At 42.1% G+C, this 13,270-nt stretch overlaps 1 protein-coding gene across 3 annotated transcripts in view; it reads left to right on the forward strand.

The window, feature by feature from the left end:
- PINX1 (PIN2 (TERF1) interacting telomerase inhibitor 1) overlaps positions 1 to 13,270 on the forward strand; it is a 66,273-nt gene that overhangs the window by 18,121 nt on the left and 34,882 nt on the right. For 2 of the 3 annotated variants that reach the window (XM_086414746.1, XM_086414747.1), the window contains exon 6: positions 6,874 to 6,947. In XM_086414746.1, the coding sequence (XP_086270872.1) occupies positions 6,874 to 6,947 (74 nt within the window). Of the gene's footprint in view, positions 1 to 4,849; positions 5,706 to 6,873; positions 6,948 to 13,270 lie in introns of those variants that run through there. The other variant, XM_086414748.1, reaches the window with a different exon arrangement.

Below are 13,270 nucleotides of genomic sequence, written 5' to 3' on the forward strand. Positions count from 1 at the left end.
GAGGATAGCTCAGTAGGAAAATTCAGTGGAGAAAAGAAGCTGAGTAGCTTGGTTTACGCGGGAGACCAATAAAACTTCAAGACAAGAAGTTTGCGCCACTTACGTAGGCCGCAGGCGCCCTCTCGAATAGCGGAAGGTGCCTCACCCTAGACACCTTCTCGAGTGGGTCTTAGAAGCCCAGGCATAATTAGTAAGCGTGGTGGGTTCCGCGCTCCAGATGGAGACTCAGCTGGAGGTTAGAGGGAAGAATGACATGGGGAGACCAAGCGCTGGTGAACAAGGCCCGTAGCTTTATTTTCAACAGGGGCTTTTATACCCTAAGTTACACATAGAGGATAATAGGGGATGCAAAGTCAGCAGTCTTTGATTCTTATCAAAAACCAGGGTTTCTTTCCTGCAAATGTATCGTATACAAATGGTTTAGGTGATTTACATCATCTTCTGGCCAGAAGGCCTACTAACATTTTATGACTCTTGACAAGGACTTATCAACAAAGACTTACTTTCTCTAAGAGTAATTATTTCAAGGTTTGGCACCATCTTCCAAAGATAAAATTGCATTCCTATAGGGCGGATGTGTAATGGGTTTACAACAAAGAAAGAATTTATTACCTTAAGGGTCTAAAGTTACTAACACCAAGGCCACTACTTATTTTTTCTACATACCCACTATTAATTGATACATATTCAAGGATACAATTCAGGGGATGTGAAAACTTGGCAACAAGCATTGACTCATCAATGAAATCCTTTACTAGTTTATTCTGACAGTTTTTAACTCTCTGAGAGGCTCTAAGCTATTTGAATAACTTAAGCTTCCCATGCCTCTAGAGGCTGGGAGACTGTAAACAATCGTATGCATAGCTGCAGGAGTCCGGGTAAACTTGTCAGGCGAGTTAGAGAGCCATCAGAGGGGTTTGGATTTAAACACTCCTAATTGCCCAGGAACTTTATTAATTGGAGCTGTAAGTTAACTCTTTGACAGAGAGAGCGAGATGGTGGTAGGGGACAGCCCCCAGTAAAGTCAGAGGTGAGAGCACAAAGCAATAAAGTAGGCAGACTCTGGTTTTTTGGGGGAAAATGCTCGAGAATATCCGGGGGGACTCCTGAGGCTCGATCCCGCCTTTGCGTATGCCGAGCCTCCTTCCTCATGACCTTTGTCACGAGTGGAATGCCTCACCGGCTCCCCGCACACGGTCACTGCAAAGGTAGTGTTAGAAAACTTGTCTTCCTCCATCGTCACCTCCCGACTCCGGTTCCAGGGCTGTACGTGGTCAGTCGTGGGTGCAGCTGTCCTCTATAACCAGGAGGTGGCAGTCTTGTATTGGAAAGAAACCATTTAACTTGACCTCATCAACTCCCCAGATATTTTCCCATTGTCATGTATTAAGCATACTTCCCAGGTATAAACCCCTGTTTATCATATTAATATACTTAAAGTATAAGTATGATGATAATTATGTTATCTAGTCACCTTGTGATGGTTCATCTATGGAAGACTGGATGTATATTTCTACCTCTATATGGCAGGAAAAGCATATCTTTGCTTTAGTCTTGTTGACGTGATTGGGAATTCCCTGATTCCTAGAACCGCCTGAACAGCAGTAGGGAGCTGGAGTTTCCACTGCTCTAAACTCTTCATGGTGGTTCTCATTTGGAGCAGGACCCCACAAGGTAGACTGGGCTCGGTGTGACGGAGGGCTCATGGCAGAGCTGATTAGTTTTGGGGACGTGTGCAGAGAGAGACTGGGGCTTCCCCCTTCCGTCTCCTAGCAGGCATAGTCATCTGGCTCATCACGTTAGCCCCTCGTCTTTCTCCCAGGGTAGAACCTTCTCTGTCATTCTCCGGTATGGCCCTAAGCAGAGCTTCTCTCCACTCCTGACCTGCTGCAGGACAGAAAACAGTCGTTGGTCGCCCATCAGTCCTTTCCAGGAGGGGCTAAATGGTCACTTCACCCCCATCCCTGAAATATCCTTCCTTTTCATTAGACCCTATAGGGGAAAAAAATAGATACAGGAGCAGGGTGCTTAGCAAACTAATGAAATTAAAAGTGCCCTGTGACTTTTGGATAGCATGGCAGCCTTTTAAGCTTTCACTTTTGCAACAGAATCTTCTTCTTATGGCAGCCTGCATGTGTGATTTCACCTGAAGCATTTGCTGAAGCCAGAATAAACCTCTTCGATCTACTTTAATCTGTGGATGCCGGGAGCGTCTTCTTTCTGTTTCTAGTTAAGCCATCCCCTTGCCAGTTCACCCTGTCAGCCTGCTTGGTGTGTTATTCCTTCTTTTTCTCTGTTTTGAAATGAAGTTTGTGGGACTTCCCTGGTGGACCAGTGGTTAAGACTTCGCTTTCCAATGCAGGGAGTGCAGGTTCATTCCCTGGTCAGGGAGTTAGGATCCCACATGCCTCAGGACCAAAAAACATAAAACCGAAGCAATATTGTAATGAGTTCAATTGAAGACTTAAAAAAAAATCTTAAAAATAAAATAATATGAGGTTTGCTTATTAATTAGCTTTGTTTGGGGAGAAGGGGGGCAATGGAATGCAGGGAAGATAATTCAAGATATATTACAAAGATAGAGAATGAGTGGGAAAACAGGGGAAAAGCGGAGTGGAAATCAGTAGAGAACACAGGAGGAGGCAGGAATCCAGGTAGTGAGGAAATAATCAGTTGCCATCTATTTTAACAGTCCACAGTGTAAGTTTATTTTAAAGTGCTTTAATTTATTGAAAGAAGTCTCCCTTGTAGAGCAACTGTTGTCATTGAATGTGAATGATAAACTGTGTCTCCTCCACGGCAGACTATCTTAGGCCACAGGAACCTGGCTTCTGGCTGTGACTCTCAGACAAATCACTTAACCTCTTGCCTTCTGTCAGCCTCAGTCTCCTTTTTTTGTGAAATGAAAGATCTTTTTAAGTCATTGTTGAGTTCTAAAATAGGTTCTTTTTCAGAATTTATCAGAAATGATGCCATTATATGGAAATCATGGGTGTTCAGCATAATGGATGATAAGGATTTTAGCTCAGGGATCTGCTTTTACAGTAACTCACTCATTGGATGAGGAGGGTTCATATTATAGCTCCATCAATGGTCCAGAAACCCCAAACACGAGAAGGCAGCATTTTATTTAGCTCGGTGAGAAAAATGAAGATAAAAATTTCACTGCAGAGAGATTACAGCAGCGAACAGTATTGTAAAATTTGTTACTGCTTAAATATTGGCTGTAGCATTTTAGTTCTGATACATAATTATTCCTTTCTCTCATCCTAAGTTTATCATTTAAAGTCGACGTAATTTATTACATAATTTCAAGATGTTAATTTCATCCATATTTGTTTAAGGGCCTAAACTCAGTGGTGGTTTCTTTTAATCTAAAAAACGTTTGGTGAGGCTGTACCCACAGAGAAAAGAAAATTAGGGAAGATGGCAATTTCTCCAAAGCCACTTTTGATGTTTTTAATATTTAACAGAGCGAGGTTGTCCAGAAAGCCTGGCTTTTTGCTCCCAGTCGTGCGGTGGCTGAGTGGGTGGAAGGTTGTGTAGACAGCACTTGTGCAGCTTCGTTGTATTTAGACTTCTTTTTCCTGTAACAATCTGTGATACTTCACTCCTTAAATAAGGAAAGTACTCGTACTCGTCTCGCGTGTCCTGGTGGTCAGCTGCTCGTCTGACACCGACTTTAGTGTCCTGGCAAGGCTGGCTCCCTGCAGCCAGACTCTGCTAGAGGTGGGTGTTCTCCTTCTTCTGGCTCTTTTGACATTTAAGTGTAAAGGAGCACCATTGCAGGCTTTAAAAAAATATTCCAACTGTCTTATTATCAGGTGTGAAGATCTCATTTCACCCCGTTTCGATTCTTTCAGGTTTCCTGATTTTCTCACATTATTACCCTTTCAGAGAAGTTTCCTCATCTTCCATTCCTCGGCTTATTATCTGTTCTATATGTTTTCATTAAAAAACAAAGTCAAAATATAATATTGTCTGTTTTATCCTTCTTGATTGGGGTATGCAAATAAATTTTTGAAGCAAGTGAAGCTAGCTACCTATGTAACACTTCAGTGTTTTTTATTTAACTGGTGTATTTTTCAACCTGCATTTCCTTTCCCTGTACCTTTACTACGAGTTAAAAAACTCAGTGTTTTGAGCTCTGGTTATAACACAGTGCTCCCTTGTTGGGCTCTGTATGACTTTTGCCCTTGAACTGAGAGAGGCTCTACATCTCCATGATTCTTAAGTTCTTGTGTTGGTTTTTTACAGTTTTACTTGCTTCCCATGTGGGCTTCTTGGTGTTATAAGTGAGTCTGGCTGTAGGGGACATGTTCTTCTCTCCAAATTGCTACACTGATTGAAGGGAACACCTGAAAGTCCTCATTATTAGAAAAACAGCTAAAATGATCATAAGTAAAGTGCTGTTCTCTGAAAGAATCAGGTCATCCTTTCATGACTTTGTTACATCAGCTTGGCTACTGGAATCTTTTTATCCTTGGTTCTTGGAGTATTGTGGCCAGTTGAAGACTAGTGAGTACAGAAACCAAATCCAGGCAGATGTCATATATTTCCTATTCTGTTCAATGATTTGATGTCCTTTTCTCTAAGAGAAGTTCATCAACAGTGTTTGCTGTGAGTTGACCATGATTGAGAATGGAGACCAGTAACTTTCAAACTCATTTTTAATATACATATTGTATTCAAAACTGGCCATAATTTTATAACATTTATAAACTAGTCAACCAGGACCATTAACTAATGACTATTTCAATATCACTTCCATCTTCACAGTTTCATCTGCCTTTAAGTTCCTTTCCTTTGGTCTCTGACTCTTAATTCTTCTCTATGTTTTGTTTTCCAGATCAAATCCAGAGCAAGGCCTGTAACAGTCCTGGTTTCCACATTTGCTTAAGTGAACTTTGCTAAAGGATAAGCATTTCTGATACAAGAACCCGTCACCAAAACTTTAGAAACACTTGCACTTTCATTGGTACATTCTCTTATTAGCTTGACAGCTTCCCTTTGATTTTTAGCTTCATTTTTCATCTCCGTGTGTTCATGTTTTGACATCCTGTTTTAGAATTGTGATCTTGCATGTCCGTCCCCCCGCTTTCTAATCCCTCCAGCATTCTTTTTAGTTGAGTTGTTGTAAAAGTGATTGTCATTTGCATTTCTTTTAGGGTGTCTGTTCCATTTCAGAAGCTAGCTTAGGGGTGGGTGGCCAGTACGTATTTTGATCCCAGTACAACTCCTTTTTCTGAAATAGAAGCTGCCGCCCTGAATGTTCTCTGCAGTGTGGAACGGGTTACACTGAGGACTAAGCTCAGAACAGACCTCAGGCCTCCTGAGGGTTGCCCACGTCTCCCCTCAGTGGCCAGCTTTATCCTCCACTATTCCGGTTCATTGTCTGCGTTTCCATCTGGGAGGCTTCATTTTGCTCATGAGTAGGCTTCCTCTGGGATCATCTGTCTGGGCTCTATGGACTAAGCAGCTAGAACCAGGAAGCTTTCTTTATTTCCAGCTCAGGCAGAGGGGTGAGAGCAATGCAGAGCCTGCCCTCCAGGTGGTAACAGGTCACGCCGACTGGACTTAGGAGTCTGGTACGGCAGCCTCAGAGACTGGTTTGGGCACCTGGTTTTGCATTACATTGCAGGGTGTTTTTTTTTTTTTTTAATTTCATGGAGTCACTGAGCAATATCATATTTGAATGCCCCAGCGGTAGCCAGTGAACTGGAACCCTTCTGGGTCACGACAGTGCTGTGCCAAGTCAGGTTGCTGCAGGAAGCCAAGAAGATAACTGAATCCGTGACAGTGGAACTCAGGCTTCCAACTCAAAACAGATTCCTGTGTCTAAGCCAGAGCCTCACTCCCCCGGAGCTTCCAGACTTTATATATACATCTACCATGAAGTTGACAAATGGGACTAGATTTGGTTGGCTGCTCACACAGTATTGTCGGTAGAAGTGGAAATTCCATAGAAGTGAGTTTTAAATTAGTTGGTTTGTGGGTTTGAAATTAAGTTAAAGAGTTTAGTGTTTTTAATAAGAATCAAGGGTCCTTTGGATACCAGTTTGCCAGAAGCCATTTAATTTCCTACTTACTACTTATCCTTTTATTTAAAATGATAACACTATTACAGTGAAAAAAACAAACAGAAAAAGTCTGAAATCTTTTCACCCTAATGCAGCAATTTTAATTTGTATTTATAAAAAAATTTCATACATTCAATTAATTACTGAGCTTGTATGTGTCAATACAGAATGTTCTCTTTCCTGTGCACAGGTGGGGTTTTGGAGCTATGTATCTTAGCAGCATATTTTTATTCTGCATTTTGTAACCCTCATTGAGTATAACTCCTGTCTCCTTGAAGTAACAGAATTTTACTGTTTACTAAGGGAACCCAGAGGCCCAGAAATTATACCTTGAAAGTGTACCAGTAGTAGAGCTAGCTTGAGAATTTAGTTTTCCTCTCCACCTGCATGCTCAGGCTTGTTGGGTTCTGGTTCACTTGTTTAATTTTTAAGTTTAATTAATTGTATTTAGTGATTAAACAGTGTGACCCTGATGCTGGATAAGATTGAAGGCAAAAGGAGAAGGGGGCAGCAGAGGATGAGATGGTTGGAGGGCATCACTGACTCAATGGACATGAGTTTGAGCAAACTCTGGGAGATGGTGAGGGACAGGGAGGCCCAGCCTGCTACAGTCCATGGAGCTGCAAGGAGACAGGCAAGACTTGGCAACTGAAAAACAGCAAAAGTCAGTGAAAGGGAAAGAGAAAGTTGGTCATTTACAAAATTGTTTATTTATTTCCCAAACCCAGTTTTATAGTTTATATTTGTGCTTCTTATTCTAGAATGTATTACTGAAGGCATCATGTATTTCTAGGGAAGGATCTCTCATCTCGGAGCCAAACAGATCTTGACTGCATTTTTGGAAAAAGACAGAAGAGGACCCCTGAGGTATGAAACCACCTACGATTGATACGTTGTGTCTCAACACTGATTTTCAACTGTGTATAGAGCTATTTATGTTTATTACTAACAGTACTTTCCAGACAAAGTTACCAAAAAAAAAACTTTTAGAGGCTTCACACAAAGGCTAAATGTGATCCTCTTAGTAATGATTGATAGATGATAATAACAGTTGATAGATTACAAGGAGCCTTAAAAACAGTGTGTATTATCTGGGTTTTTTTTCCTCCTGGTGTGTGGACTAGACTAACCTCAGGGAAGAACACCCTTTGCCAAAAGCCTGAGCCAGAGGCGTGTTGTTTAGAGAAACAGAGCAGGAATGCTGGGGCACACTCTCGATCCTCTATGTGGTTTAGGAGTATTTTCTGTAGTGATAAGGCTGAAACAGGAAACAAGCTGGATAGCGGAAGGAAACTGGGAATGTGGGGGAGGGAAAAATTGAGAGAAGGAAAAAAAAAAAAAGGAGTATCAGGAAGTTCAACCAGATAGGAACTAATGGAAATAGTTTTTTAGTGTCTCCCATTTCTTGCTGATTGTGAAATCTGAAAACTAACTTCCAAGCAGACTTTTCTTTTTTGGTTGGTTAAATTTGAAAAAAAAGAATTATTGATTGATTAGTTGATTGATTTCACATGAGATCTTTAGTTGCAGCATGTGGGAGCTAGTTCCCTGACCAGGGATGGAAACCCGGGCCCCTGCATTGGAAGCCCAGAGTCTTAGCCACTGGACAACCACGGAAGTCCCTGGTTGGTTGGTTGTTTCTCATTAGTTTTGAATTTTCATGTTCTTTTTTGTGAATTGGGTTGAGTTTTGTAAGTGGTTTGCTAGATGTGCACTCTTGAATTTGAATTTCGCTTCCTCCTACAAGTCTCTGTCACTCTGCCTCCCTCTCCTCACCTGGACCTGGCATCACCATTCATGAATTGAGTTGCTTTCCCAGCCTAGAGTTTGCTAAGGTCATTTTACAAGGAAGCACCTTTTGGTTAGCAGTAAAATTAAACTAAGCCCACAAACAAGCTCATTATCACATTTTAGGTCTGTATTTTTTTGCCAGCAGTGATGACTTCAGTAATTTTTATCAGCGTGTTGACCATTGATTTTGAATCAAGATTCACAATACTCTCTCTGAGCTGGGGCATTTGACCAAAGCCAGATAGATCAAATTTGTGAAGATGTGTAAGATCTCATTGAATCTTTGAAAAGAACTCATCTGAATGAGAATTAACTTAGAGGCTGGGAACATGTAAACTGACCACAAGTTTGACCTAAGTCAAAATAAGAAATGCAGTATGGTAACTGTCCTGAGTTCAGGCTTGGGGTGCTTTAAGAGCAGCTGGAAGCAACAGATGTTGGGGGTGTTTTCTGCACTGGTGACTGTATTTGAACTGGGTGCTGTATAAGAATGTGTTTAGAGCGTGGCACTTGGGCCGAAGCGATCTGGAAAGCAAGTTTTGCACGGGGAATTAGCAGATGAGCAGTTAGGAAATTCTGCCTGGACTACAGAGAGACCCTGACTTTGAAGGTGTGAATGGTTTCAGGGGTCCTCTAGGAAAGGAACAGATTGGTTTGGTAAACTTCAGAGGACAGACTGGAACTGGTGGATGAAATTCATAGAAAGATTCCTCCTCAGAGAAAGGAAACAGCGTGGGCTGGCAGAGCGGGCCAGCCGTGCAGGATGCACCACGTGGCCAGCTTCCTGGAGGCCGTCTTGTAATAGGGGAGCGTGAACGCCGTGCATGTGAGCACTTCCGGGTCGAAGGTTCTCTGATTCTGGAGGAAAGCGAACACATGAAATACTCACATTTGAAACGGTACTTGACTTGAGGGTTTACATTTTCCTAGACTACAAAGGAGAGACCGTTACTGCGATTGCTCTTCCTTATCTTCAGGTATGTGGGCAATTTTGACTTTATCTACTTATGTCCTTTTTCCAGGAGATGAGTCTGAATTGTTTGATGTGTTTAAATAAGAAATCAAATAATGTTGAGGTGAAATAGCAGGTTTCCCTCCCAGGGGCCTGAAGTCCTGCGTGACGACACCTCCCAGCTCTCACACACTCATGGTCACTGCCATCCTCGGCTGGTTCTCCCTGCAGCTCTGCCCTTGTCGCTCTGGCCTCCAGTTCCTCCAGTACTTCAGGAGGGCTCCTGCCTTGACTCTCAGCACTTGGTGGCTCCTCTGCATGGAGTGCTTGTCCCCAGCTCACATTTTTGTGCAAATGTCGCCTCAGCTGGCCTTCCTTGACACCCTAATTTATAGCAGAAAATACAAACAATAACAACAAAAATCCCTGATACTCTTGTCCCCTCTCCTTTGCTTTATTTTTCTCCATAGCAGTTGTCACTATCTGAGGTACTAAATAGTTTGCTTGTACCGTCTGTCTTTCCTTAGTAGACTGGAACCTCCTAGAGGGCAGGAGTTTTGTACTCCATACCACCTAGAACCAGGCCTGCCATGGAGTAGGTTCTCAACAAAGGTTTTGTTGAATTGAACTCAGCTGTTGATATATACTTTAATCCTTGGGGGAACAACACAGACTAGGGCATTGTTAACACGACTACTGGAGAAGTTAGAAACAGCTGCAGAGAAAATTGATGCGCCCAAACCTAGAACCAAAGGGCAGGAGTCCCTGAATAGACAAAGCACAAAAAAGAATATGTACCGTGAGTAACAGCTCTTCCCAGGCCTCACACTCAAATGCCAGTGGATCCAGGCATGTGACTGGAAATGTGTGCGTAGTCTGACTTTAAGATGACAGGGAACCAGGGAAACTCATAGCCTGGTCTGAAAGTGTGCAAGATTCACAAAATAATAACCATGATGATGGAGTCAGTGATCTCACCAGACGCAGACTGCTAGTTTGTAATCCTTCACTTACCATCAAGTGAGAAAGCTGGGCAGTGTTATGTACGCAAGAGTGGAATTGCATAGTGGAGACTAGCTGCTTGGACTGTCTTGTTGAGTGTTTTGGCAGTATATACTGAGCGTGTCTAAGATGTGCTTCCTGTCTCCTGGATATGTGAATACTCATATCTGTCTTCTGTAGGAGCTTGTATTCCTCTGATACTCCAAGTTCTCCTTCTCCATGCTTTGCCTGTCAAGGGCACAGAGAAGGGTAAGAAGCTTAGAGCACGTGTAGCACAGTGGGTAGCTGCCTCTCTTCAGGTGTATAAATAGTGCCTTCAATCAGGTTCCTCGCTGGCCGTGTCTAATTCAGAGTGCGGGTGAAACCGTTCCAAGTGAGGAGGAAGCATTGCAGAGCGGGATTTTCTATTGAGCACAGCTTTTGATAAAAGCAAGAAGAGCTAGGTATTGACTTTTTGGTGCCTGTTCTATCAGTGGTCTGTTAATCAACAGAGGATAAATTATTGCTCTTCAGAAGCAGGAAAGGATCCCCCGGGCTTGAAGGCATTTCCACCCTTCTTTTCTTTGTTTTTTCTCTTTATTGGTAGAGGATCTTTCCCCCAGCCATTTGCTCCTTGGGGGTTTTGTTAAGGACTGAAGGGAAACTGAAGGGAGCTCTTTTGATTTATCTTCTATCCTTTCCTTTTGGTCACTCCACGGGGCTAAAATAGCCGAGTTGGCTTTAATATGTTGCCATTAGAGACCAAACATTAGCTGGAATAAACCATCATGCCTCACAATGAAAAATGTCCCCTGATTGGCTAATTAATCAGTCAAAGGGGAATGACATGGCTCTCGGCTTGAGGGACTCTGCTGGAGAGAAACAGGCTGTTGATAAATGGTTTTCCAACAAATTCATATATCAAAGAAACTTAGTCATTTTTTAACTATAGTTTGTGTGACTGCAGTTTTTTCCAACTTTTCCTTTTCTGCTGCTCTTGCTGTTTAGGCTGTGTTTTCTCTTGTTGTTGATAGAAAAATATAGGATTTTAGATACGAGAAAATAAATGCTTTCTCCTTACTCGTGTCTGTTAGTCTGATTGCTTTTGATTGCCTAGGCTTATCAGGAGGTGAAAGACAATCAGATAGCTGTCTCCAAAATAATTGATGGATTATAAATTTTCCTGCCTTCTTTCAAAGTTAAGAGCTCCAGATTTGGGTCCACACTGTCTGAATTTGAATCCTGGTTCCAAAGTAATATATGCACATAGATTTAAAAAATTAAGCTGCACTGAACAGCACAAAAAACAACATTCCTCCGTCATACCCCCTCGCCTCTTTATCTCCTATGCCTGTTTCTTACAGCACCTTCATTTTTCACATGGTATCTTATACGGTATTTATCTTTACATTTAAAGCACAGATCTTACATTGACTTTCTTCATGTGTTAGTTCCTGACGTTATCTGGATTTTTATTTTGGTAGGTTAGAATTCAGGCCTTTTACCACTCAAAATACTGATGCATTATTCTTATTATTTATTATAGTGTTATTTTAGTGTTTGGTGTTTATATTTTTATGACTAAATAGTGTTCCCTGCTAAGCCAAGTAGTGTACTCTAACACGTTTGTGATGTTTTCTGGTGGGGGAGCGAGGTGTAACTGTAATTTTCCCCATACTCTCTACTAGGCACAGCGTACAACACTTTCTGCTGTGTCATTTATGTCTGATGGTCTGTCAGCTCGGTGTTTTCCCCAGGACACTGCCCTCCTCAGACCCTCCCGGCCCGTTCACTCTGGACTGGCTGTTGGATTTGCCTTGTTCCTATCCCCGTCGATGGTCCACTCCACCTGGCTCCTGTTACCTGCTCTGGCCTGCATCCCGTGTCTGTCTCCTCACTCATCTTCCAGCAGCTTTTTAAGAAGGCCTGCAGTTCTGAAAATCTCTATCAGAATGTCATGGCAGATTGTGTGGGTATAGAATTCTGGACTGAATTTGCTTTCAGAATTTAGATGGTGTTGCTCTACTGTCTTCTGATATCCACTGGCACTCTTCTTATTTCTCTCCATGACACATATTTATTTTCTTTATTTTGTCTTCAAGAGTTTTTAGAATCTTCTTATCCTTGGATTTCGAAAATCTTGTGGAAATGTCAATTGTTGCATATTTTTATTCATCAGACTCTTGCTAGGCCTCCCAGTATGAAGATTCATATTATTCTGTCAGTTCTGAAAAATTACTTTTTATTCTTTTTTTTTTTTTTTTCTCTTTTGTTTTGTCTGGAATCATTAGGTAAGTGGTGGACATCGGGTTGTTCCTCAGATTTTTCTTATCTTTTGTCTCCTATTTTGTTCTTCTTTGGGGGAGATTTTCTTGATTTTTATCTTCCAATTTTTCTATTAAAATTTTGAGTTTTGCTCTCATATTTTTAATTTCCCTGAGCTATTTTTCATCACCTGATTGTCCCTTTTTATTTATTTATCTTTATCTTTAAATAGCATCTTGTTCTTATTTCATGGATTCCGTACATACTCCCTTGTCTCTGAATGCATGATGTTATGAGATGTACAGGTTGTTTTTCTGTCTTTGACCCCCGGGCTCCTTCTCTCTCTTAGTTTTGCCTTGTTTCTTTCGTGTTGGAGGAGTTCCCCACTGTCTGATGTTCCTTTGCTCAGTGGTCTAAGAGTTAGTCAGTGAGCAGCAGATTGAGAGCTGTTTGCCTAGGCAGCACTTCTCAGCGGCTGAGTTGTGCTGTGGAGTGGTCATGGCGAGTTGGCATTTTCCTTAGGGAACCCCCAGAGGTCAGAATTCTTGCAGGTCTTTTCTTCGGTGGGTTCAGCTTCTCCAGAAAGGCGCTCTTGCCCCAGGGGGAACGTGGGGCAGGAGGTCACTGCGCCATGCTCTGTCTTCTCCGTGGCTGTCTCACCCTGCCCTCCAGCTGCGGCCTGGCGGAGCTTTTGTGTAGCTGAGCCACTCAAGCTCAGTCTCCCTGATAGAGTAAGCCTGGTGTCTCCTCACACATTTTTATTTTAAGGGGAAAAAATGTCTGTTCCTCATTCTGTAAGTGGATAGGGACATTCAGCTAATAGTTACTAAAGGAAAGAAGGTTAGAAACTGAGAGAAAGCCCTTTTGCCTCAAAAGAAAACCTTTGTTCAAAATTTAACAACCCTTTTCTTCATTTATCAGTTCCAAATTGTAAGCTGTTCTATCTCAAAAGACTTGGGTAGAGGTGTTGTTTTCATATCCTGGCCCCAGCATTTTTCCAATTCTAAAACAAAAAACCAAAAGCTTGCTTTATTTGCTACTCAGATTTTCTTCCTCATATGAAGTGTCTTTAAACAGGGTTGGTCTAGAAATAATCTGAACTACAGGTTGTCCCTGGCCTCTCCTGTGGACTTCCTCTTCCTGCTCCCCATCCTCTTGAGTATCTCCCACTCCTACCTTCAGAACATGAATCTGGTAAGAC

This window comes from Bos grunniens, chromosome 8 (assembly GCF_055505025.1).
Source record: "Bos grunniens cultivar Pamir isolate PY7600 chromosome 8, Bosgru_T2T1.0, whole genome shotgun sequence".
In the NCBI taxonomy this organism is placed as follows: Eukaryota; Metazoa; Chordata; class Mammalia; order Artiodactyla; family Bovidae; genus Bos; species Bos grunniens.